This window comes from Nestor notabilis, unplaced genomic scaffold, assembly GCF_000696875.1.
Source record: "Nestor notabilis isolate BGI_N333 unplaced genomic scaffold, ASM69687v1 scaffold32676, whole genome shotgun sequence".
NCBI classification, from domain to species: Eukaryota; Metazoa; Chordata; class Aves; order Psittaciformes; family Psittacidae; genus Nestor; species Nestor notabilis.
In genome coordinates, this window is record NW_009934764.1 from 20,235 (window position 1) to 45,279 (window position 25,045).

At 42.4% G+C, this 25,045-nt stretch overlaps 2 protein-coding genes across 2 annotated transcripts in view; one reads left to right on the forward strand and one right to left on the reverse strand.

Annotated features, from left to right (window-relative positions):
• Positions 1-11,425, forward strand: part of TTLL12 (tubulin tyrosine ligase-like family, member 12) — a 27,299-nt gene extending 15,874 nt beyond the window's left edge. The window contains exons 7-14 of the mRNA XM_010017505.1: positions 3,165-3,281; positions 3,391-3,585; positions 5,184-5,295; positions 6,122-6,273; positions 6,358-6,439; positions 6,865-6,933; positions 8,877-9,015; positions 10,906-11,425. Coding sequence (XP_010015807.1) covers positions 3,165-3,281; positions 3,391-3,585; positions 5,184-5,295; positions 6,122-6,273; positions 6,358-6,439; positions 6,865-6,933; positions 8,877-9,015; positions 10,906-11,057 — 1,018 coding nt within the window. The 3' untranslated portion in view covers positions 11,058-11,425. The remainder of the gene's footprint in view (positions 1-3,164; positions 3,282-3,390; positions 3,586-5,183; positions 5,296-6,121; positions 6,274-6,357; positions 6,440-6,864; positions 6,934-8,876; positions 9,016-10,905) is intronic.
• A 2,308-nt stretch (positions 11,426-13,733) lies between these two features.
• On the reverse strand, positions 13,734-18,199 carry TSPO (translocator protein (18kDa)). Its single transcript, XM_010017506.1, has 3 exons — positions 18,003-18,199; positions 14,825-14,963; positions 13,734-13,968 (listed from the first exon to the last, which is right to left on the reverse strand). Exons 1-3 carry the CDS (start codon positions 18,188-18,190, stop codon positions 13,792-13,794), a joined length of 504 nt encoding a protein of 167 aa, XP_010015808.1. The 5' UTR covers positions 18,191-18,199; the 3' UTR covers positions 13,734-13,791.
• Positions 18,200-25,045: the final 6,846 nt, after the last annotated feature.

Here is a 25,045-nt window from a genome sequence, read left to right on the forward strand (position 1 = left end):
CTGAATGTTATCAATACCCCTATCCATGTATTCCTAGGGGTTTTCCTCTCTTCTTTATCCAGTTCCTATCTGGAGAGGAGAAAGAGCGAGCAGCTCGACCTCCACAGGAGGCCAGAAGGTGGTCCTTGTTGTGTTCTGAATTTTGTCTACTAAAGTTCCTCCAGGAGCAGGGTAGCATCTTGGAGTCCAGATGACCTAGTGGAAGCTACAGTCTTCCAGAGGCAGAGAAGCCTCTTCCAAAGCTTTAAAGGTTTTAAGGCCACCACCATGGACAGGCAGATGGGAATGTGTGAAGCTGCGTAGGTGTGGGTAGCCTGTTAATGTGCATGCTCTGCCTTGTGTTTATCACTGTTTGAGGGGATTTCTAAGAAATAAAATGCATGAGGCTGCAAAATTCAGAACCTGGGACAAATTATTAGTCATCTTGTTTCAAAGTAGAGCTAAGACAGGGAATGGGAAGATTAGATAAATATTTAACTTGAATCCTGAAAAGCAGGGAGCACGTACATATAGTCTGATATAACAAAATAGGTCTTGCAGCATTAATAGTAACTCCTGCCTTAAGGAGATTGTTCTACCCAGCTGTGCTGATTGCTGGCTTGAGAAGGTGGTAGATAAAAGAACTAAATGTTTCAGAGAAAAAATTCGTATGGAAAGTCCTTTCAGTTTCTGCTGGGCTTGATCATCTCTTCTTTTTTCTTTTGGGGGGGCGGGGGGGCGGGGATTGGGTTGGTTTTTTTTTGGATATGTGCAAAATTGCTGTTTTAAGACAACAACTCTGTTTTGATTGGTCTTGTCAGCTCTGTGCTTTGGGAGTTGATTCTCATAACTGCTTCTTAGCTTTAAATGCTTTGAGTAAATTAAGCTAAATCTAGAATGTTTTATCTTACTTGCACAATTCCACTGAATAATACCTTCTTTAATCCTAGACTTCATAGCATTCCTACCCAATGAGGGGATAAGGGGGGGAATAATTCAGGAAGTATGGTTAGCTGGCTTAATTCATTGAAGTGTGTCATTGAGACAAGAATGAAAGGTCCAAAATAGGTTGGCTAATACCATGGTATTGCAGTGTAGAGATTCTGTTGTGTGTCAAACTCTGAGTGGGACTTGGTGCATTTCATACCTGCCTGTATTTTTATGTACAGATGTGTAGACACTGGAATGTGTACCAATCTAAGTAAAACCAAGAGAAACTCCATAGAAGATCCTGCATGCTCCTTAGATAACAAAGGGATTGCACAGTAGTTGTCAGGTCCTGCCATTGTAGTCTGTGTTCTTCAGTGCAGAGGTCTCGGTTTTTTCAAATATACGTGTTAACACTGGATATGCTGAAGTACCTAAGGGAATCTGACCACCAAAATCAGTGATTATGTAGTGTTTCTATGAAATCTTCATTCTCAAAACTAAATCATCTGCCCTCAAGAGCCTTTGCTATCCCAAGACTTTTATGGTAAGAGAATTGGTAATAGAATGGATGAAGTAACTGAAAAACTTAGAATGAGTGGTATGGCCTTATTTTCCCTCTAATCTTGACCTCCATCAGTTTATTTCAGTGGTCTTACTGCACTTAGCAAAGATAGATTGAGCTCCTCTTTCTTTTGTGCTGCACTTTTGTGTTCTGTAGGCAAGTCTTAAAATACATAATCCAGGGTGCTCTGGCACATGAGGTCACTTAATTCAGGAGCAGGACTTCAAGATTAAGAAAGCAGGTGCTTTATTGTTAATGAGTAGCACCTCTGAAATGTCATGTATAGCTCCAAGCTACTGGGGGGGGGAGAGAAGTCTTTCTAATAGTCATTGGTAAGTATATTCTAGAGAAAACACGAGTGTCTTCTGTATATCTATAAAGGCAGCTCAGTGTTTAGTGGGAATTTTTTTTTAAGAGAAGTGTTAGCTTTACTACGTAACTGGGAGAAAAAGAGTACCACAGTCTTTCTTCAAGCCTGCCCTCTGGAGTGTCTGAATGCAGGTCAGTACTTGTGTGGCATAGGGTTTATGTAGAGCATTTAAGTGAATTAGCACTGGGGAGACATGGCTTTTTGGATGTGCAAGAGGAGGTGACCCACCTCTCACGGAATCCCTGATTTTTGTAAAGAATGCTCAATGCTCACTCTCCAGCTGAGAAAGTAGAATCATAGAATCGTCAAGTGATGTCTAGGGAATGACGTGGATTAAGATTTATTGGAGTTATCAGGTGCTGTCAGGCTCTCCAGGTGTCCTTCCATGCTGTGTAAGGCCAAATGCCTTGGCCTCAGGCCTTTGTTAGAGCAGTATTTTTCATGCCATTGCCTCTTTTTGACTGGAGTAAGGGAGTTTGCCATAGGGGTTATGTTTTCACCTGGCCTTAAGCACAGATTAAATCCTTTTTAACGCCCTAGGTTATAGTTCAGCCTCATCATTAACCTAGTTGGAAGAATTGTGAGAACCATCAGTTGATGAAACAAAGGTTTCAAAGGTATTTGCTGTAGCTGCAACTGGAGGGGAAGAAAGCTGTCCTGTTTTGACTTCCAAAGATTCCCTACTGAGTTACATCCACTGATTTCAGTTAAAACCTGGTTTTGAACTTCAAGTGCATCCGAGGTCTCTGGTAGTTCATATGCCGATGTGGGGTTTTTAATGGGGCTGGGAGGGAATCTCTATTAAACCTCGAAGTTCTGTGTACTTCGTGCTCATATGTAATGTACATACTTATATATGTTTTGATTGTTTAGAAACATCTCTCTCTGTGTGAAGTTCTGAACAAATAAAAGTAGTCTTTTGAAGCTACTGAGTTAAACTGATAAGATTTCTATTAACTTCTTTCTTCTGGATAACAGCAGGTTGATTTCTTAGAGCTGTTCCAGCAACTAGGCATTTACAAGGCATTCTCTCTCACTTGGGGACTTTTTGTATAGAATTCATGTTAGTGCTTCTCTGTCAGGGAGTCATTGTCTTCTGAATTGCTGTTTTTGTGAAGTTTTAGGAGCTAAACTGTCTTTTGAGATTTCTGTCTTAAAATACAATTTCTTTTAATCTGTCCCACTTCAGTTTGAAGTCTTGTATTGGTAAAGCGTAATTCTTGTAGAAAGCCAAGCTTAAAACTTTTTTCTGTTCAAGCACAAGTTGATCAGTTTCAGAAATCAAACTGATGTTTTTCTTCATATGCCTTTTTCTTCTTCTAGGGTTTTCACAGACATTCAGCAAGTCCTCCACAACCTGACACATCCCCGGTTTGTATTCACAGACAACGAGGGAGAAGCGGACATCCTCTACAACTTCTCACACTTCAAAGATTATAGGTTGCAGTTATTCCCCTGATAATACAAATTCATTTTTTGCTTTAAAACCTGTGTTCCCAAAGGCCTTCCCAACCTTCCTCCTTCACCCAACGACTTCTCTGTTTTGTAGGAAGCTAAGTGAGGAAAGGCCTGAGGTAATGTTGAATCAGTTCCCATGTGAGAACCTCCTGACTGTCAAAGACTGCCTGGCATCAATTTCTAGACGAGCTGGAGGACCAGATGGGCCGAGATGGTTGCCTCGTACTTTTAACCTCCAAACGGAATTGCCTCAGTTCATCAGCTACTTCCAGCAACGTGACAGAAGGTGGCTCTGCTTCCTTTTTCTGTGCTTTCTTGATCTCATTTTTCTCAAAACACTGGTAGCCTGCTTTTGGTGCTTGACAGTTGTTACACCACCATGAGTTTGCTCTGGCTGCATTTATGTTCAGGTGAATTTTACCTGAAATATGTGAGCTTTTTAGGTACTTTCTTTAATGTAAAATTAGTTAAGCAGTGCGTTTTGAAACAGAGAAACTTCACCGTGCTTTGAATACAGAAGGCTGTTGCTTTTTGTCTGGTCAAGATCTTTCCTCTTGTGTTTGACAGATAGGTAAAGGATCAAAACATGTTTGCAACAAATGGGTTTGGTTTTTTTTTTTTTCTGAGGGGACCAGCAGCAGTTCTTGCACTTAAGCCAGAGTGGAAAATGTTTAGAGTTAAAGTACTTGGGTTCTGTAAGGTTGTGAAGGTAAAATTGAGTTTTAGTTGAGTTAGCTTAAAGCAGTTGTGGAGCTTTAGGGTTTTAAATCCATGCTCTTTCTGCTGCTGCAACTGCCTTGGAGTGGATGGAAACTGAGATATTTTTTTTTTTCTGGTAAGAGAGAAAGAGAGCAATAGGTACTGCCAGTGCAATAACCTTTTATGCCTAGCATGGAGTATTCTGGTTGAAAGGTTGCTGCTTCAATGATACTTTTTCTTATGGTGCCACCTGCCAGGAGTTTCAGTTGGCCATTCTTTGTTCTATGTATTCTGTTACTGACTGGCATGACCAGGAGAGAGCACACTTTCCATGTATCCCTTGTGTGTGGTGGTTGAATTCCTTTTTAATATCAAGAAATGGCAGTGGATGAAGTGGTGTGTAGCGAATGGGAAGAAGGGGATAGGAATTTTCAAATAAACAAAACAGACGCTGTTAAATTAACATCACTAACTTGAGCTCACTTCATGCAGTTTATCATACAGTTCAGGAAATTTCTCTGGATGCTTTAATAGATTGAGGAAGGGAAGGCATCAAGTGTCACCCTGCCCTTACTCAGAAAGACACATTGAAAAACGAGCATGTTGCCTGTTTTTTCCTCAAGGATATTTCAAACAATTTTGCCTCTTGAGGTGATTAGGTACTAGGAAGTGAGAAGATGGTGGTGGGCTTCTATTTGCTTGCAGTATGAACTCTCGGGTTATTGTGTGATTTCTTCCCAAAGAGATGAGTTACGGTGATGTTTAATGTGAATGATTTGAAGGCATTATTAGGGAATCAACTTGGAAAATTGGACAGTATTCTGCCAGAATGTTCTTAGACTCCTGGCAGAATGATTTCCACACCATGACCTGAGCATGTTCATGAATGATGCTGTCCTGTTGTTGGATTGTTTTCCCCTTTTGAAGGAGTCAAATGCAGAAGGAAACAAACAGTGAGAGCATGCTAGGCCCTAACCGAAAAGATCAGTGCAAGCTGCCACTGCCTTTTCTCCTCTTTATGCCTGAGGCCTAATGCTCCCAGCTATCAGTCAAAAATCCTTAGTTCTTGCACTGTAACTCACAGTATTTTTTCAGGAGAGTACATAGATCAGTTCATGTGGATGTTCAGATGGATGAATGAGGTTGATACTTACAGGTGTTGACTTCTTTTTCTCTCTCTCTCAGAGGAGAAGACAATCACTGGATATGCAAACCCTGGAACTTGGCCAGAAGTCTGGATACCCACATCACCAACAGCCTTAACAATATCATCAGGCATAGAGAGAGCAGCCCAAAGGTTAGAGAGTGTGGTTTTGAATGTGGTTTAAAAGGGAGAGATGAAAAAACTGCTTCATAAAGGAGGTCTAGACATGCAAAGAAGGAAATTTATTTTCTTCAAAATTCATGTGTTGGCCATAAGCATACCGTTTCAGTCAGAACTGATTCAGATTCAAATTGGTCAACTCCACTGGTTGCAGTGATGAACTCAAGGAGCCTCGTGTTTTCTTATTTAGAATATAAAGCTTGCGCTGGTAGTAATGAATACTCCAGTGTGGTGCTGCTTTAACACTAATCCTCAGACTGGCAGGTGAACACACATTAGCTATAGTTAATGTTGGTTGTAAATTGTGGAACATTATTGCTTCTGTCCCTTGGTTGATCGTTGCTGCTGATCCACAGCTCTGCTCAGTGGCACAAAGTACTGTCTTTGCCAGCAATAGATGAATCATGGAGGTTTTTACAAGGAGTCTGCAATATGTGGTCATACCTCACAGTGTCACTTCAGCTTTATTTCTGTTGGTGTGTGGACTGCATGTATTTTCTGGAATGCAGAAATGCACACAGAATTGCTTCACCTTTCTAGTCCAAAACAAGGTTACCAAAATTATAAATAAAATTAACTTTGATTTTTAAAAGTGAGTACATCTGGCCTCCACTTCCCCACCCCAGTGTCAACGGGTTTCATGAAAGGTACCTATTTGCATTACAACATTGTGTATTGATGCACATGGCTAAAGAGAAACTGAAATGCATACAAGGATACCTTTAATCAAGATCCAGTGACACCTGGCTTTCATTTCAGTTGAATTGTGTTGACTACGAGTGTAACTCCTTTGTTGTAGGTAGTGTGCAAATATATTGAGAACCCAGTCTTGTTTCACCGCGAAGAGGTGGGGATGGTTAAATTTGACATCCGTTACGTTGTGTTGCTGCGGTCCATCAAACCTCTCAAGCTGTACATCTATGATGTGTTCTGGCTGCGCTTTTCAAATCGGTAATTACCTTCCCCCCATTAGTGTGGAGGGGCTGAGAATTAAATCTGATAGCTCGGAAACTAAGGAATTGTTTTATTCCCCAGGGCATTTTCACTTGATGACTTGGATGACTACGAGAAGCATTTCACAGTCATGAATTATGCTCCCGGTGTCACATTAAAACAGGTAAGCAAAGAGTCCAAAACACTCCTCCCTTTTCTGTTAGAAAATATTCCAGTGCTTCCTTTGTGACTGTTGCCAAATAACCTATTTCACATCCACTTAAAGAAGCAGTCAGGATGGTGGAAGTACCCAAAGTCTTAAGCAAATACTTCCCTAGACACTTCCCTTCTTCCCCACAATCATCTGTGACTATGTGCAGTAACACGAACCAACATCCTGAATATAACCCACATTGGTAGGGACCAGTAAAATAATCGTTGAAATGGCAACTAGTCATTGTCAAGTGATCTTTTATAACAAGAAGTACTGTAACAAGGAAGGTTCTTAGGAACTTTCTAATTCTATAGTTCTGTACCTGGGTTTGCGTGAATGGAAAAATCACTGTTCCAGTCTCTCGTCATCTGATTGATGTTGCTAAACTGTTTTAGGTACACTGTGAAGAATTTATTCCTCTGTTTGAAAAGCAATATCCTGAATATCCTTGGACAACAGTACAAGTAAGACAGCAATTCATCTTTCTTCTGTAAATGCTCATGGATCCTTTTTTACTCATCAAACTAGCTTTTCCAAAAGTGTTGGGTTGTATGATTGGTTGCTTTTTTCTCATAAAACACACTTCATGTGTATCAGTTGCACAAAGGACATCAAATATTAATCTTTACTTCAGAAGCATTTCTTAACTTAGTGTAATTGCCTGTCAAAAATTCTGTTGTTAGCATTTTAGGATTTTATTTCATTGTTAACACTATAAGAATTCTTTATATTTGACTTGGTAATGCAGCCAGTCCTCACTACCCCCAGGAGCCTGGCACCAGAATCTTTCTTCTTGCAAGTTCCATCTTATTTTGCAAAAGGTTGCTGGTAATCTAAGCCCATTGGTTGTGAAGGTTTCGTATTTGATGCAAAAAGGCAGGGAGGTCCAGAATATGAAGTATGCTAATCACTACGGGTGTTGCTCACATGACTGTGGAAAAGTTGTTTTCAAAGCTTTCACTACTTTTCAGCAGAATATTAACCCTGATTCTGAAAGGTTGAGCCCCTGAGGTATTCAGCCTTTTGCTTCCTTTGTTCCAAATGGCTTCACAAGACAAGGAGGTGTCAGAACAAGTAGGAAACAGGAGTAAATAGGAAATTGCAGTACATAGTAATCTCAGTGGAATGGCATCACCCGTTTTGGTTTCTGTATTTTAAGCAGAGCTGTTGGTCTAATAACGGTCTACCTGTACACTCCCCGGTTAGCTTGCTGTGCAGTGCACTGGAGCTTGCTCACAACACAGTGTCTCTGAGCTAGTAAGTTGGAAGCCCTGTTTGTTAAATTAAATCTTGCCTTTAAGACTGCAGTACAGAATTTCCAGCTGCTGCCCAGCTGTTCTGTGTTAGCAAGCTGGCCAGAGCCCTGTCCCTGGTCACTGCATTAAATGACTCTCCTCAAGAAAACAGATGGTTCCCTAATACAAGGGCATCTTTTATCTGTGAAGAAGCAGCTCCAAATACTATAGTTCCATAAAACATGCAAGAAGGTGGATGAGGACCTTCTCATTGATAAGTTTTTTCCTGTAATTCATGCTTGAAAGAAAAAGCTGATTATAAAGAAATGGTTCAGAAACATGCACAAAACTGAATTGTTGCTTTCTTCCATATTTATCAGGAGCTAGAAGATGCAGAACGAATGGTAGCTGAGCATTTATGTGCCTGTGCTTTCAAAAGCGAATAAATATGTGGATTGATTTCCATAAATTGACATCAGTTTTTACTAGAACCTCATATTCAATCAGTGGTACTCAGGGTATGACAGGCTTTGCAGCATTAGGCTTAAAGTAGTCTGGAAGAGACTACAAGGGGTGAGAAGAGAGACGTCAGAATACGTAGTGTAGGTTCCCCAGGGCGGTACAGTGTACAGAATAGGAGGTATTACACCATCTTTTTGTTTGCAGAAGGAATGGTTCACTGCAGTAAAAACTCAGTGCTAAAATTCACACCTGTATGTTCTTCCTGTTTTATTTCACTTTCACATTGGGTATCTGTCTGTTTCTCAGGATACCAATATAGTATGTTCTTAAAACTCCACGGCCCCACCACCCTTTTTAGAGGGTGGAAGATTTTTAATTGCAGAACAAACGAGAGCTAGAATACAACTTCATATGCAGGGAGAGGGGGCTCCTGAGAAGGGACTAACATTAAATGTCCTATTTTCAGGATTTCCATAGTACTGATTGGCTCCCCAGAAAAATCCCTGGATATTGTTGGTTGCTTGGCACTTCCACTGTGTTGTCTTTAGGTCTCAGTGCACATTTTGACACCAGTACTGTGCAGGCTGTCATCTGTTGACTGATGTAATTTACACAAACTCTAAAAAGCTGTATGAATGAAGTGATTAAAAACATGTTTCTTGCCTTTATGGAACCTCACTTCTCATTCACAAACCTTTTTCTGTTGTCAGGCAAATATTTGTAAGGCATTTGCTGAATTGTTCCAAGTCGCTTCAGCTAAACCTGCACCTCTTGGGATCTGTGATTATCCATCATCAAGAGCAATATACGCTGTTGACTTGATGCTGAAATGGGACACCAGCAGAGATGGTGAGAAGCTCAACACTTCGAATTCTTTTTGTTTGTGGACTGTTTCAGAAATTTATTTCTTCGTCTGAACTCTTACCGTTTCTCAAGCAGTGTGAGCTGTGTGCTCTGTGCCTCCCACTGACATTAAAGCACAGCTGGAGTTGCAGATCTGTGGGGTTATTAGCATCTGCCTTGCTGGTTAACAGGAATGACGAGGGAGCTGTTTACTGTGCTTGGCTGAGTTTTTGCTTCCCCTCTGCCCCTGCTACTGCTGTTCCCTGTTTTTAAAAACAAAACAAACAAAGCCACAAACAAACCAACACACACAAAAAAAACCCAACTGTACAACAATCCTGTCACTCTACCAGCAGCAAGTTTTCTTTCCCATTTATGGTAAGAGAATGTCTGAAATACGTGTCTCTATGAAAACCTTAGAGACATCTTACTGAATGTGGCTTCCAGCTTGGATTGTCTTCAAAGCAGGGAAGGGACCACATTCACTATGTCAGTGCTGTTGATGCCCTCAGGACTGTCACTTAGTTGTTGCCAAGTATCTGCAAGAACATGTGTGTGAAGCTCCTTCATGTTAGTGCCACAGTGTAGCTGAGTATCTGGACCCTTTCTTCCAGACAGTTGTGGAGGACTGGTAACAAAATTTGCCAAATTGGGCAAATTCTTTGTTATTTCCCCAGGAGGTTCAAAAGTGTTCTGTCACTATGCCCAACCCAGATGCATGTCTCTTGTAGGTAGAAAAGCAGCAGAGGCACCAACACAAAAAGGGACTGTCAGGGGAGTATTAAACAAAATTGAGGGTACTCTTGTCTTGTGAAACTCTGGTCACTGGGACACAAGAGAAAGTCATTGCTTGTGCCCAGGTTTGCCAGAAGAGTTACTAGATGATGCATGTTGGGTGGGTGCCCCTAGCCTACTGCTGGAGTGGCTGAATCTGAATTATGAGATAGATATATCTACTGATAGATAATGAATCACCTTCATGGAGGGAAATGATTGAGAAACAGGAGATGTAAAATGGAGCCTTTGGCATTCAGGTGGAGGAAGGTTTTGAATCTGGGTCTGCTACATCCCCACTGAATGCCTTTTGCCTGTCCCAGAGCTGTCGTGAACGGCAGAGGCAAAGCAACTCACTAGTATTACTAGTACAAGGAAAACTATCGTAGTAAAAGGACTAAACTCATATTACATCTGCAGCTGAACGTGAGCTGCACAGATCCCTGGTCTTCTGAAGATGGGGGTGTGGGTGCCAAAGTCACGGCTGTGTTGCTGTAGACAGCCTGTGGACAAATAGGTTGGTTGCTTCTGTGCAGAGCAGAGTATGGTTACCTGTGCATCAGAAACTTGTACCCACCAGACAGGAAACCAAATCCTTTGTTTCTCTTTGCACAGAATGCAGTTGATTCTGAGCTGTACTGATGGAGTTTTAAGAGAAAATTTAACTTGACTTCCTTCAGGAGTGAGTTGAAGTGGCAGGTGGGAGTGGCTGGAGTGTAAAGGAGCAGGACTGCTAGAACTGGAAAGGTAGATATCTAGGAGCTTCAAGAAAGAAAGCTTTGTGCTGAAACATGAAAGGAGAAGCAGTTTTCTGGAAGATGTTTTAGACTGTCAAGCAAGAGAGCTGCATCAGGGAGATCCTATTAAATTGCTGCAAATTCTCATTCTAAGCGAGGCATTGGATTGGTACAGTGACTGCAGAATCTGTTGGGTTATTTTTCTCTGGATAATGATGGTACGACAGACCTCCATCCCTCCAAAAAAACCCAAACAAACCCATCCTTCCATCTTGGGTCATAAAACATGGCTTTTCCCAGTCATTCTGTGTGGTGTCTGGCTTAAAGACTCTAGTGATTCTGTAGAGCTTGTATTAAGAGGCAGTGTTTGTGTTCCTCTTCGCAGGGAAAAGAATTATGCAGCCTCAGATCCTGGAGGTGAACTTTAACCCTGACTGTGATAGAGCCTGCAAATACCACCCTACCTTTTTTAATGATGTCTTCAGTACCCTATTTCTGGATGAAACTGACAACTGCCATGTGACATGCATTGTCTAGCCACAGGAGGCTTCATTCTATTAATTTCCTTCCCAGATAAGCTGAACAGCAAGATTTATATTGCAGTTCTGTGAGCTGCTGATGCAACTATTTTCCTATACTAGTAACCCAGGAAAAAAATTTCTATCAGAGGAATATGCATATACCATATACTGTATTGATAATCATTTTGTCTGCATTTTCTTTGTCTTGCTTAGTTCTTTACATCATCAGTTTGTGTTGACCAAATGTGTTGTTGGTTGAATATGGGAGACCTCAAAATAGGACAATAACTGGAGCAATTACCTTGGTTTTCAGTAGCCTGATTGCTTGCTTGCTGGGAGACATTGCACAAGTTCGCTGTGTCAACATTAAAACTGTAATTTACTGGATCATGTTGGAGTTTGTATGTCTCTTTCTTATCTATCCCTCTTATACAAAGTTCTAAAATGTTCTGATGGCAAAATAATATTTCAGTGCAATGAACTCCTAGAGTAATGAAATTAGAAATTTGATGGCTTTTCCCATTTTTCTTGTTTAAAAAAAACGGCACGGCATATAGTTGTGACAGCCTCGCACTGCTGGCTGTCATCCTTAGCCTGCCCCTTAAAGAGACTAGGGTTTTGGGAAGGGATCAGGCAGGAAGTAAGAAGGATGCAATGTCTAGAGCAGCACAGGAATGCATAAGAGGCCTGAAGGAATGAAAGGCATCTGGAAAACTCTGCTATAAGCCCAAGCAGTCTTTGGACTTCAAGGTTTAGAGCTTAAGATAGAGATATTTGGGACTGGGGTGTCAGTTTGAAATGAATCATTCCTAATCTCTTCCCTCAAGTCAGGGTTAACTGGCTGAAATTTAGCAATTTAGGCTGTATTTATCTTGCTTGTGTGTATGTACAAGTTGCAAAAAATCTGCTGTCCCTCATTCAGTGTGTATGTTATGTGGGTATTAAGTTAGTTTGCAGCAATCGGGATCTACTTGAGAGCAAAATATGGTTACAAAATTGTACAGATGTTCTGAAACTTGATTCAAGCCTTGCTTGCAGTGTTATCCCTGATGATCAAGAAGGGAGAGGGATATTTTAGGCTATTTCAGGCTGGGCTGCAGAAACTACTTTTTTCCACTGACTGGAACATAGTCTGGAGAAATAAACCATCTGTGTCTTGGAACATCCAGCCTATGCAGGTGGGCAAAGGGAGAGCTGGATTGCACAGCCAGGAACGGTGCTGACAGCTCTATCAGTCTCCAGCTCACGAGTCAGAACTTCTTTGGACTCCTTACTTAAATGTGACTAAAGAAAACATAAAGTGCCTAACACAGATGGTGTGACTACTTCCAATGTAGGGCAAACATTTGTCTGTGATATATAGTAATGGGTGCTGGAGACTGGACATAAGGGACATGCAGTGCTGCTCAGTGAATGTATTTGTTGTGGGAGAGCAGAAGGCACTTTCTGCCTTCAGAGGACCTGAAAACACCTAACAAAGTGCCTGGGGATCTATGGGGAGAGGTTTCCCTCATCACAAAGGGAAAGTGATGTCACATTTAGCAAACCAGAAGAATGCCTTCTAAAAAGTAATAAGATTTGTGCAGTGGGACCATAAGCTGTGGGCAAAAATAAGTCTGTTGTGCTCCTGGATGGAAGAGATTTTTTTATCTTACAGGAAGCAACTGGTTGAACTAAGCATCCCAGATCTTGCTGTGTGCACTGCCATAAGCCTGAAGAGGAGAAACCCTGGTTTCTGTTTCTAAGCAGCTGAAGTGAGAAGGCGCAGGTAGGAGACACGAATAGCTTATGGTGCCGGTACTGCCCTGCTGGGCAGCCAGACCCACCAGTGGCCTGGCTGCCAGCTCTCCTGTTAGGGTCTAGTGGTGAAATGGCATCCCTCTGAGTGTCCAGGTGGAGCGTGTTAGTGATGTTTGGCCAGAGCTGCTGGAGATGCCTCAGAGGTGTGTGCAGGGAGCTGCTGAGTATTTGGGTCCTCTCAGTTTCTGCCCCAGTGCTCCCAGTTCCTGTTCTGTCTTGCCTGTCACAGAGGTGAGGAGTGATGAAGGGACTGTCTTTAAGGCTACAGCACCCAGTTGCTTTAAGGGTTTTTTCTTCTGCTCAAAACCATTTAAAACCAATAAAAACAGGAGTAAGGTCAGTAAGTTTGCATGTACTTTAATGCATTCAGTTGACACTAGATTGTACAGTGCTTCAAAGTGGGAAGGCACAAATTGTGAAAAAGATCTCATCTTAAACACTTCCAGAGTACAATGACCAGAAAAGAAATCTGGCAGCTGTAGTGGGGCACATCAATAGCACTAAAGCACTGTGTCTAGTGGTAAACGTGAAAGATTCAGGCCACAATTGTGCCTATCACTCTTGATTCAGACCACAGTCATGCCTGTTGCTGTTAGGAGCAGCTTTCTGGAAGCTGTGTTAATATATGGCTGGATTTCTTCCTCTGAACATCACAAAGTTGGAGTTCATGCTTATTTCTGGTAACAGTTAATGTTGTTGTCATATAAAATATAATGCTGTAATACAGAAAACTAGTGCTTTTATAGCAAACTAACAGGTAGTGCTGATCGAGAACCCAGTCAGGGATACAACCCTTTGTGACTTGCCTAGTAAAGGCATATTTGCTTCAAACGAGTGCTGCTTTGTCAGGTTATAACAGTGTAAGTAATTGAGCTAAAAATGAAATAAGGCTATAACTTTATTTAGAAAATTCTTGTGGGGAAAAAAATATCTATTTGGCTGAGAACTGTTTATTTGGACTGCTTCTTGTTGCGATTGTCCTTCCAGACACGGTAGTTGAGTGCAGAAGCCATAGTTAGCCAAGCTAAATAAGGAATCATCAAATAAGCTGCTGTTTTGTTGACTTTATACCAGGAAACAGTCGTAGCTGTCGCCGTGCCAGTCGTGAGCAGGAGAGTCACCAACCCCTGAAACACAGGAAGGTGGTCAGTGTTGGGTTTACTTGTTGCATTTTCTTGACTAGTCTTCGTGTGCCTCTTTCCACTTCGCTCTGGCACTTGTTAATTCCTTCTCAGAAAACCAGCCAGCAACAAAAAAAGAGAGATTTCTGCTGAATTATGAGTCAATTTGACTCATAAAACAATGCAACAATCACAACAAAGGACATTGCTGCTGGGAGCAAGACAGGGAGAATAAAATCCCACTCACCCATACCCTCTTTTTTTGTTACATTCACTACAAACCCAGTGTAACTTTGAGCAAGTCACTTAGCTAAGTGTCCAGTCTTTTCACGTCACAGGTGCAGCCTGAAGAGATGTGGTGTGAATGAATCGATGCTGGATTGCAAAGTCTTCCACTACTACAGCATTGCACGGACATTTAGAGAACCAGGGAAGTATTTTTCAGTGTCCATTACTGATTTATTTTTGAGGCAAGCTGTTTTCTCTTCAGACTGCAGAAAATTAGTCTGGTCAAAAATGAGTGCTGATTACCTGAGTAATGTTCTGATAAGCTTCCTACCACTGCTGTTTGCCAGAGGTACCATGGTATTTTAGTAAGGCATAAACATTTACATTTTCTGGTGACAAAGAGCTCTTATCAAAGGATGGCAGAAAGAGCTTCTTGAAACTTACGGATGTTGTAGATATGTAACGCTCTCAGGGGGCTGCTGGCATGCAATAAAGAGAATTTTAGAAAACTCATGCAAGCCATACTCTGTTCTCAGGCTCATTTTCAGGGAGCAAAGATTGTAACACTTAACTTTCGACTCAGCACCTTGCCAATGACAGCAGGAGTCTTTGATTAAGAAACTTTTCCACTTACCCATCCCATTTTGTGAGCTCTAAAAAATATTGGAGTCCATGACCAGTTTAATGCCAGCTGCCCTGCATACAGACCCAGAGGAACCACCGACTTCTTGTTGAAGCCCCCCACTTCCTTCCACACCAGGTACGAGCCGTATCTGGAGAAAGCAAATGGAGGCTATAACTCAGTACACCAGTTAGAAAGCAACTGCACATTGTTGATCAAACGAAGCAGCTTCAGTGCTAGGGTCTAGACTGATTTGGGAAAGTAGACATCCAGACACTACTTGGCAGAGTAACTGACTGCACAGGGTTGATCACCTGCTGTAAATAGCAGTAGAGAGATTAATTCCCCAGCCTGCCAGAGTACTCACTTCTAGGTGTAGAGGAGCAGATGACCTACTGTGTTTCAGCCTTAAAAGAGAACACCATGCTGAAACAGAAGCAAGTCCAAGAAGCAAGGCTAAAAGGAAGTCTCTAAATAGTGGAGAAACTGTTCATTTTGGTACTGGGAGATGGTGCTTTAAAAATAAAAAAAAAATCCAACGGAACTCACTGACTGTTTAAGTGGATGAAATGAACACAAAAGAAGTAGGAACTGAGTGGCATCCCAAAGCACAGGGTGAGGATGGGGATGGATGGTGTTAAAAGCAGGAGGAACCTATAGCCACTTTTCAGAAGGAAGGGGAGAACAAAGAATCAACCAGGAGGAGCACCCAGCACCCTTCCTGTCTGCAGCATCCTGGCTACTGGAAGATCTTCCAAAAATGTTTTGAAGATTTTGAACAGATCTTCTTAATGCTACAGAAGATCAGTTTGCTAGAGGGATCCCAAAATGTAAGGTGCTAAAGACAGGAATTCTCAGCATGTGAGAGATGTACTAATGTAAGGTTTATTTTTTGCACTTGAAGGAGCCTGAATAGAAGGACCATTCATTACCTAATACTATTTCTTTTGCTCTTGTTTGATTTTTCCCTTTAGACATCAGCTAGATTTCAATCCAGATGACTGCACAGCCATTCCAAGTGACCACAGTAGAATGCCCTAGATAAAATGCCAACATCTGGAATTACACCCTTGCCTTAGAACTTGTAAGTGTACATGGATTGCATCCCAGCTGGATGTGAACTGGGTACTGGATGTGTACACCAGGCTGGACAGCATGGGGCTCCTGTGTATCTCTGCTGGCAGCAGAGCAAAGATGGAGACCAACTTTAAGCATTGCGGTTTTCAGGAACAGACAAACATCCATACAAGTAATTGCAAGGAGTTTGTCTTCATTTGTAGGTCATATTTTTTCCTGTTTAACCCAGTTAATGACACAAGCTTGCTTCTTGGCCATTACTTTCATAGGGGCTGAACAATGCAGCTTTGAAATCCTGGCAGTTTGATTCCAGAGAGTGTTAAAAAAGGAATGGAGAGGGCAAGGTAAGCCTTAGAAACTTAACAGTTCATCTCTGTAACAGGCATCAAGACCCAAATCTGTTCCTAAGTGATTTACAGAGACACGGTTGTTCGTCATCTAAATTCAGACTAATGTACAAATCTACCTGGAAATTAAATGTCAAGGAAGGCACGTAAGCTTATTACATCCTGCTTTTAGTTACTTCTTGCTTTTAACATGTTTGAGAGGTTCTAAAGGAACCAGATGTCTTGATCAGTCAAAGAATGTGTGCACATGATGGATTACAGAAGAAATGGTCTGGTAGTAGGTATGATCTGATGTACATAATCAGAACCATCCACCTCAGAATATACTGATTCTGATATTATCAAAGTAAGTGATCAGCTGTCACAACTTGAAGGAATGGCTTCACAGAAAAGCCACTCAGCTCTTGTCCCTTTCATCAAGGCATTCTTTTATTCTCAGGACAGTAATGATTTGATTCTAATGCTAACTCCTGGAATATACAGGAGTAGAGAGCATTTTTTAAAAGTAGACATTGTAAAAGGAGAAAGAAAAGAGAACACTAATAAGAAAGGAGGGACAGTACACATGGCTATAAAAATTACAAAGCCTTTCTGGAAAGAAAACGAAACCAAATGAGCAAATGTGTGAGAGACAATTTAGCATTCAGATACAGTTTCAGACACTGCATCATTGCTGTATTTTGCAACGGGGTATTTAAGATAACATGCAGGATGACCATGTAATGTTCACTTGGAAAAGATGTGAAACTTCATATAGTTAAGCCAGTGCTATACACGTGCCACTTAAAATGTACTGTCGTGATGGAATAAATTAATGGGAGATGGGAGGGATTAAGCCATAAAAGGCATATTGCAGCCTTAAAACTATTACTATTGGATTAGCAACAAGGTGTATTTGATAGCTAGGAAACAGCATGATTAATCTTGCTGTGTAGCTAGTTCTTAATGACCAAGTGCAGAATAAAGACAAAGCATCCTTTTGTGCTTGGGGGCTGCACTGACCTCTGCTGAGGCTCTAGGAGCAGAGTGCTCCCTCTCCTCTGTGGCACAGCTCACCAGAGTTAACATAAAAGCATGTAATGTTGGGTGGACAGCTTCTAGAGCAGTCTGTGAGGTGAGTCAGAACTGCCCAAACAATCTCTTGAGACAAGCTACCTCTATAAATATATTTACCACATCTTATTAAAGTAACAGCTGCCAAAATACAGTATTATTAAACTTTTAAGGTTCCTATGGGGATGGTTTTTGGCCATGTCGTTCCTTGTTCATTTGACAGTAATTGCTGTGCTGTTAAATAAGGAGTCAGTAGATGTTTCAAACATTTAGAGTTTAACGCATATGTTTGGATTTTGATTTCTTTTACTTGAGCTCTGTTAGAACAGCTCTATCCTAATTCTCCCCCTCCCCTATTTTTTTAATATAGTTTTCCTAAAACTCCTGAAGGACATACACAGAAGAACTCCCAATGCTGCCTTACTACATCACTGCCAGCTTGGCAGGTATTCCCCTCAGGATGAATGAGGAAAGCAAGTTGATGGCAGCTTTTCAAACTCCTGCTTTTGATGTGGATACTTGTGCATACCAAATGTCCTATCAAACCCACACACAACTCCCAAAGCATGTCTCTACCTGTTAAACAGGCAGTTTGACACAGTTTCTTACGAACATACAGCCACAGGAATACAATAATAATTCTCTGGTCCAGCATTATACAATAAGCAACTTTGAGATCAGGTAAGTGCCTGAATACAGTGTGAAAAACATACCCCATCGATGTATAGATAGCTCCCCAGACAGGAGCAAACACCCAGTTAGGTGGGCACCAGGATGGCTTCTGTAGAGATTCGTACCACACCGGCAATTCCTTTTTGATTAGCCTGCTTCCTAAAAATCCTCCTGCAGGGGGCAGGAGTGTGAAACCCACTGCCGGGGCCCAGGCTGACACCACTTCCATCGAGACAGTCGATCTGGAACAAACACAAAGACGTCGATCTGCAGAGCGATTTTAAAATGCAACTACAAAAGTTGTCAATTTCTAGCAGATTTAAAAACATACACATGTACATGAGCCGCAGCCTGAGCTTGTCACTGGGAATGACTGCAGCTGAAATGAATGGATCTTGTACCAGGTTCACTGGACAATACTCACACCCATAAAGGAACCTATTATTCACTTGGCAGGGGAAAGTGAGGCCTTTACTTCCCTCTCAGCTTTGTGCACTATGATTACTGAATTTTACCTGCATAAACACCCTCACCCAGTTTGATATTATATGAACTATGCTTGGAGAAAAAAAAAATCCACTAAGAATTCCTGTGTATTCCCGTATTCAACAAAAAGCCCATTCACTCAATGAGATAGAGTACGAAAAGAGTGTGTGCTTTCCTGTGCTCAGCCAAAATAATTGTATATGCTGTGTTTCATTTTTAGCCTCAAAAAGGTGCCGAGGATGCTCAATGGCTGGTAAAAGTGATCTGAATAACAGCAGACACTTGAGAAGCTGCCTCAGAAAATAAACACCAGGAGGACAAGGAGAAGATAAGTACTTAAATGATGTTTTGCTAACCAGGGAAGAAGATCCGTGGTGGCTTCCTGAATCATCCAATCAGTTGCAGCAATCTTAGCTGCCAAGCCCATAAAGTGCGCTGGATTAAACTTGCCCACAGAAGTAAGACCTTGCTCTGGTAGGCCATGCTGGTTTCGTTAAAGAGTACAGGCAGCAGTAAAAAAAGTAAGCAAGGAAACAGGAAAAAGCTTCATTGCAGATTTTCTGGCCAAAAGCCAAACACTACAGAACAGCCATGTTTAGCTTGCTAAAATATAAACAGATTAGAGACATGATAAAAAAGGGCAGAACCAAAATGCAGTGCGTTATTTTTTCAAGTATACAGTAGGCAAATACACCCAATTCCTGTTCCTGTGTCCTGCGGGAGGGGGAGAGATTGCAGCAGTGGGGAAAAGGCAATTATGGAAGTCCCAGGAGAGAAAACAAAGTTTTACAGCAACCAGCATTTCAGAGGCATTTCAAAGAAAAGTTCTGTATTGACCTGGCTGTTCTCTTGGCCTACATTTGAAAGGTTTTATTAATGTAGTTCTGACTGCTGGGATGAGGAGGCAGGAAGTAGGGAAGAGGAAATCCCCCTCGTACTAGATGTGCTTAAACCAATAGGAAATGGCTCACAGATGACGTTGCACTGTTGCAGTTCTGCTGCTGCAGTGGATTTCTGTTTGGAGAACAGGTATAAGCTTGGCCAGCAATGGAGCTCTCTTGCACTGTGGTTTTTGTCCCTGTACTCGAGGGCCTGCCCACACAGTTATGCAGACTGAATGAATAGATTTCAGAGGCTGGGACCACAAGCCAGAGTGGCTTTAGATGGGCTTGTACAGCCTAGAAAAGAGAAGGCTCTGGGGAGGCCTTACAACAGTCTTTCAATGCCTAAAGGGGCCGACAAGAAACCTAAAGAGGGACTTTTTACAAGCACATGTAGTGACAGGACAAGGAGGAATGGCTTTAAACTGAAAGAGGGGAGACTTAGATTATACATTAGGAATAAATTCTTCCCTGTGAGGGTGATCAGGCACTGGCACAGGTTGCCCAGAGAAACTGTGGCTGCCCCATCCCTGGCAGTGTTCAAGGCCAGGCTGGACAGGGCTTGGAGCAACCTGGTCTAGTGGAAGGTGTCCCTGCCCATGGCAGGGGGGTTGGAACTGGGTGGTCTTTAAGGTCTCTTTCAACCCATTCTATAATTCTATTGCACGAGATCATGAAAAATCCGGGTGTTAGAAGCAGAGCAGAATTTTGAAGGCAAAACAGCATGGAGGGACTGGTAAAGCATGCAGGATCAAAAAGCTTGCAAGGAGTAAAGAAGAAAGCGTGTGTAGGCTGCTGAGCTGTGTGAATGCCTTAGGTGAGAGTCATGGGAGGGCAAGGAATAGGAATGCACACAAAAAAGGCAGTAGACAAAGCAGGACAACAAAGTCAAAAACAGAACAAAAGAACAAACAAGTAAAAAAGCTAAGCAGTGAAGAAGCTCATTGCTGTAGTTACTGCTGCCATATGGATTCTGCTTACTATTTACCAGGGAGCATCCTGAATGGAGCAAAGGAGTCAACATGTTCTCCTTGCCTAGATCCATAGTGCTACTCTCCTGAGGGAGCAGACTGTCAGCTGTGGTGCACACTACTTACCACCTGTATTGACAGCATGAAAGGTTCTGCTTTGACTGGGATGTGAAGGAATTGCTATGTGCAGGAGCAACAACGTGCAATGGGGAAAAAGCTCCAGCACAGTAATTCTCTTTGGCTGCCTTCAGATAAAGAGGTTAAGTTAGAAATCTAAAGTTACTAAGATCTCATTAATTCCTACCCTGTCGGTCTTTCTTTGCCTAGGTTTGGTTCTCTACACATGCTGCAAAGTGCTGGTCACCTGTGCAGCTCCAGGATGGCTGTCAAATGCTAATATATTTTTTAAAGTGATAAGCAAGGACCCAAAGGGGTTTATGCTTTATTTGGCTGTAACAATACCAGGGTGGCTTCCTGCAGGCATTAAGCAACTGCACTTTGTCAGTGGTTCTGTCAGCTTCCCCCTAGGGAAGGGTCTGAAAGTGTTCTGCAAGCTGAAAGTGCTAAATGCTGTCAAATTGGAAAAGTACTGCTCTGCTGCAGTTACTGGTGAAAAAATGATGTCGCTACACGTCTGTCTGTCTGCATGTTAGAGGAATAACACTGAAATAATTCTTAGAGTGACATGAGAAAGGAAATCAGGCAGGCAAACAGCAACGGGGAAAGCACAAAGAAATGGGGAAAGTGAAGCCATGCATGAATAGGAAAATGGAAGAAATAGAAGCGAAGATTGAACATACTGGCTTGAACTGAGTGTCGGCATCCCAGCCTTTTGACTACTATTACTACTAATTATACACTATGTTTTCCAACAGTATTTCTTATCACTTCCCAAGCTCTCTTCTTCCAAAATACTCTCTCTTGCATAGTACCAAGGAGACAGAGGAACGAAGCCATGCAACAAGATCAGAACAAGACGGTAGGGTAGACCACAGCTGTCCATCAGCAGTGGCAGTTCCTGTATTTTAATCCACAAGAAATTAAATACTTGTATCAATTTCCCATAAAAAGCAGTAGCTAACTCAAGGAGCAGCACTAGTTGATTGTGGAAGAAGCCATGTCCATCTTTCTCTGCTTACCTGGTGTAGGTCTTTAGTAAGAGCGTAAGTAAAAGGCAAAGATGCACTAGAGAGCCTGTGCACTCAGCCAGTGCCACAGCATGCATTTGGTTAGCTATGCAGCACGGACCTCTGTGAAAGCAATCACAGAGTACGTAAAGGATTATCGGCCCTTATCCTTTTAGGGTACAGCTGATAACCCTGAAATTACCTGGTGATAACTTACACAGCACAGGTTTGCTCACACAGCCCCTCTGGCTGCAGCTATATTACACAACCTAGAAATAATTGCTATTTTCCCAATCATAGCTCCACTTCAGGGCGAGATCTGGTTGTGCAATGTTCTTGCACCTTGATTTTCATCCTGAAGAAACTTGGATGTCTGTGGTGGTACCTGCAACGTGTCCAGCAGATACTGCCTCTGAGAACCACCACAGTTAGAAATCTTTTCTTCCACACACACTTGTTTATTTCTGTTTCCACTTCTTATCTCTGCCCTGCAACATTTTCTTCATCATTCTGCCCATTTTCTGTTTAGCCCTACTCTGACTTCAGGCAGTTTCAGCAGTGTAGTGAGGACTGCAACAGGCCAGTTTATTCTACAAACATGTTACAATAATTTTTCTAGGTATTCATAACATCCAACTTGCCCAAAGCTGATTACAGCTACATAAAGGAGAAATAAGGGGGGGGGGGGGGGAACAATGGTGCAACTTGCTGCTCAATGGGCTTCTACTTTTTGCAGGTTGTTTCTCTACGGTGGTGTAACATGAAGAAAAACAACAGCTTTCCATGCCCTCCTCTTCAAAAAAGAGATGGGGCATGCTACAGGTGGGACTAAATATATCATGACAGAGGAGCAGTTTTGTTTCAGCCTGATGAAAAATGACCTAAACCACTTCTTTGTTTTGAGCAGGTCCCAAAGGCAGGTGGGTCCCTTGGCCTTCTCCAGGCGCTGCCAAGGAAAGTTCAGTCACCAGGAAGGAGAAGGAAGGCAAGGACCTGCTCTAGTGTGAGGTGTCCCTGCCCGTGGCAGGAGGTTTGGAACTAGATGATCTTTAAGATCTCTTCCAACCCAAACCATTCTATGATTCTCTGGCAACTAGTTTAATTGCATGTTCTTACATCCCTGTGCCAATAAACCTCTGACTGATCCCTTCCTTGTACAACTTAGTGCACCCAGTCACAGGGGGCTTAAATTATAGCTATTGCATTAAAAACACAAAGGAAATCTCTCAGCAGCACTAAATCACCCACGTGGTTCTGGGTTTTCCAGTCCCTCCTGGTTTGAGGTAGATTGACAAAGCTGTGAGCATACTGTTGAAGGGAGGGGAGGTCCCCAAGACAGATATTCTCCCTCTCACCCTCTGCAGTATAATTTTTTTGAGGTCAGATAAGGTTCTACCCAGGTCTCAGAGGCAGCATGCAACTTCTCCCTGGGGAAAAGGCCTCTTCCTGAGATACAGCTGGGTGACGAATTAAGGCTACATACTGAATTTATATTAACAAGCAATTTATGTGTGTTGTGGCTTTAACTCCACAACACTAAACCCGAAGTTACATCACAGTGTGGGACACAGGATATGGCTACCACAAAAAAGCACTTACCTTCATTATCTAATCTTGAGTAATAGAGACACTTAAAACAATATTATATCATTTATATACAATATAAATAACTAGCAAGTGTACAGTGTATGCTTATAATATATAACTAAAAATAAAGAACATGCTATTTCTTTAAGGATCTAATGCAAGGTGAACTGATCAGGTCTAGAGACAACAACTCTCACTGCCCAGGCTCCACTTCTTTTAAAACAGCATAGCACAAGTTGTACAAACAGATCTGTCATTTGCTGAAAATTCACCTATTGAGAACTGAAATGTATGCTACAACAAAAGCTTCCCAGGTGATAATTTGCCAATTACTGCTCAGTCTCTTCTAATCTTCCCCTATGTACATTTGTATAAAATCCTCTGTATGCAATATAAAGACAAAATATCCCTTTGACTACGTCCCTTTCAAATAGCTACCCAATGTCCTGCTGTAGGCTATTATTATCATTATTATCGTTATTACTAACACCATCATTATCATCATCATCATTATTATTCATCCACCCACTTGTGAAGCACCATATAATTGTAGAACAGTTTTGATTGGAAGGGACCTTGAAGATCATCGGGTTCCAACCTCCCTTCCACAGGCAGGGACACCTTCCACTAGACCAGGTTGCTCCAAGCCCCGTCCAGCCTGGCCTTGAGCACTGCCAGGGATGGGACAGACACAGCTTCTCTGGGCAACCATCACACCTACTCTTGAAAAGTTGTTTCTCTTATATTCTGCATATTTCCAGTTTAAGCGCTGCCTAGGCCTGACTTCTTCAGCTTGCCAGATATTCCTTTAACAGGTTAAATGTCACAAGCAGCACATCCAAGAGATGCCTTACTAGTAACAGGATGTTCATGGGGCATCACTACTGGTAAGTCTCAAGTGCTCTACAAGCGGTCTGCTCCCTTTACAGTGAACCAGAGACAAAATGGCTGTACCGAGGCGGCCTGGGTATCAGCCGCAGTGTAACTACCCAGGCTGTGGGAGCCAGTGGTTTGTAGGAACTGGTCTCTGCACTGGGCTGTGCCTCTGAAAGCAGCAAATGTGAAGGTCACACCCGTGACTCTTCCCAGGGCCTGATGGGCACCCGGTGGTGTGAACACAACCTGGCGGCCTAGCGCAGAAGGGGCACCCTTGCTGCCGGGTTCCACGGGGGAGCTGGCTGTAACAGTGCCTGAAGCTCCAGCACGCCTGCCCAACGCAACGAGAGCAGTTGTTACCCTCAGAGCTCTCCCTGAGGCACCACCTCAGCTGGCCCGTGGTAACTTGCCACCCACCATCTCCTCTCGCCATAGCACAAGCGGTATTGCCGCTTGCACTGTTGGTAGAGGCAGGCACAGAGCAGGATGTGGTCATATAGGTGGTATGTATATCCCATATTGCTGCCCGTATAATTCGGCTAACCCGAGAAGCTCGCTGGCTTTTACAGCTATTTTACCTGGAGGCTGACAGAAATGGGGGGAACCCCCTTGCAAAGCAACATAGGACAGAAATTAGGAAAGTGAGTAAATCTGCTCACCCAGATTCTTCTGAATGGACCTGAATTAAAAGCCAACAGAACTTCTCGCTATTCTGACCTGTTTTCCTTCCCCGTAGTTGCACTACTACAGCCTCTTTTACTGAACTGCCCTGTGAGGTCTGACTCACTCCCAGACACTGTTTCATAACCTTAAGTGATGCAAAGTCCTTGCACAACTGCAACTTTAGCATGGCAACTTTCACCTTTTTTTAAAAAATCATCTTGCCATGGAATGCTCGAGTTAGTAAAACGCATTTTGTGCTGATTTATAAGCATTACTTCTAAACTCAGAAGAAAAAAAGCCCTTTCTTTCGCCCTTCAAAAGATGTCCAATTAAAAGCAAATTACAGTGACCCTGAAAGAAAACACCATCGGGGTACGAGCGGCCACAACTGATCGTCGCCGGGGTGCCCAGAGCTCAGGTGGGCCGTGCGAGGTGGCAGAGCAGCAGAACCCCCAAAGGGGACGCACTGTTCACCCACCGCCTCTGACCGGGC

Bases quoted from the DNA above. Each gene is read 5' to 3' on its own strand.
- TSPO (XM_010017506.1), bottom strand. From the start codon at position 18,190: ATGGAAGTGGTGTCAGCCTGGGCCCCGGCAGTGGGTTTCACACTCCTG. The intron at 14,964-18,002 runs GTATGTTTTTCA...TGCTTTCTCCAG, and splicing joins GCTATCTATACATCGATGGG to ATACGGCTCGTACCTGGTGT. The intron at 13,969-14,824 runs GTAAGTGGAAAA...CCTGTGTTTCAG, and splicing joins GAGCTCACAAAATGGGATGG to GGGTTGGTGACTCTCCTGCT.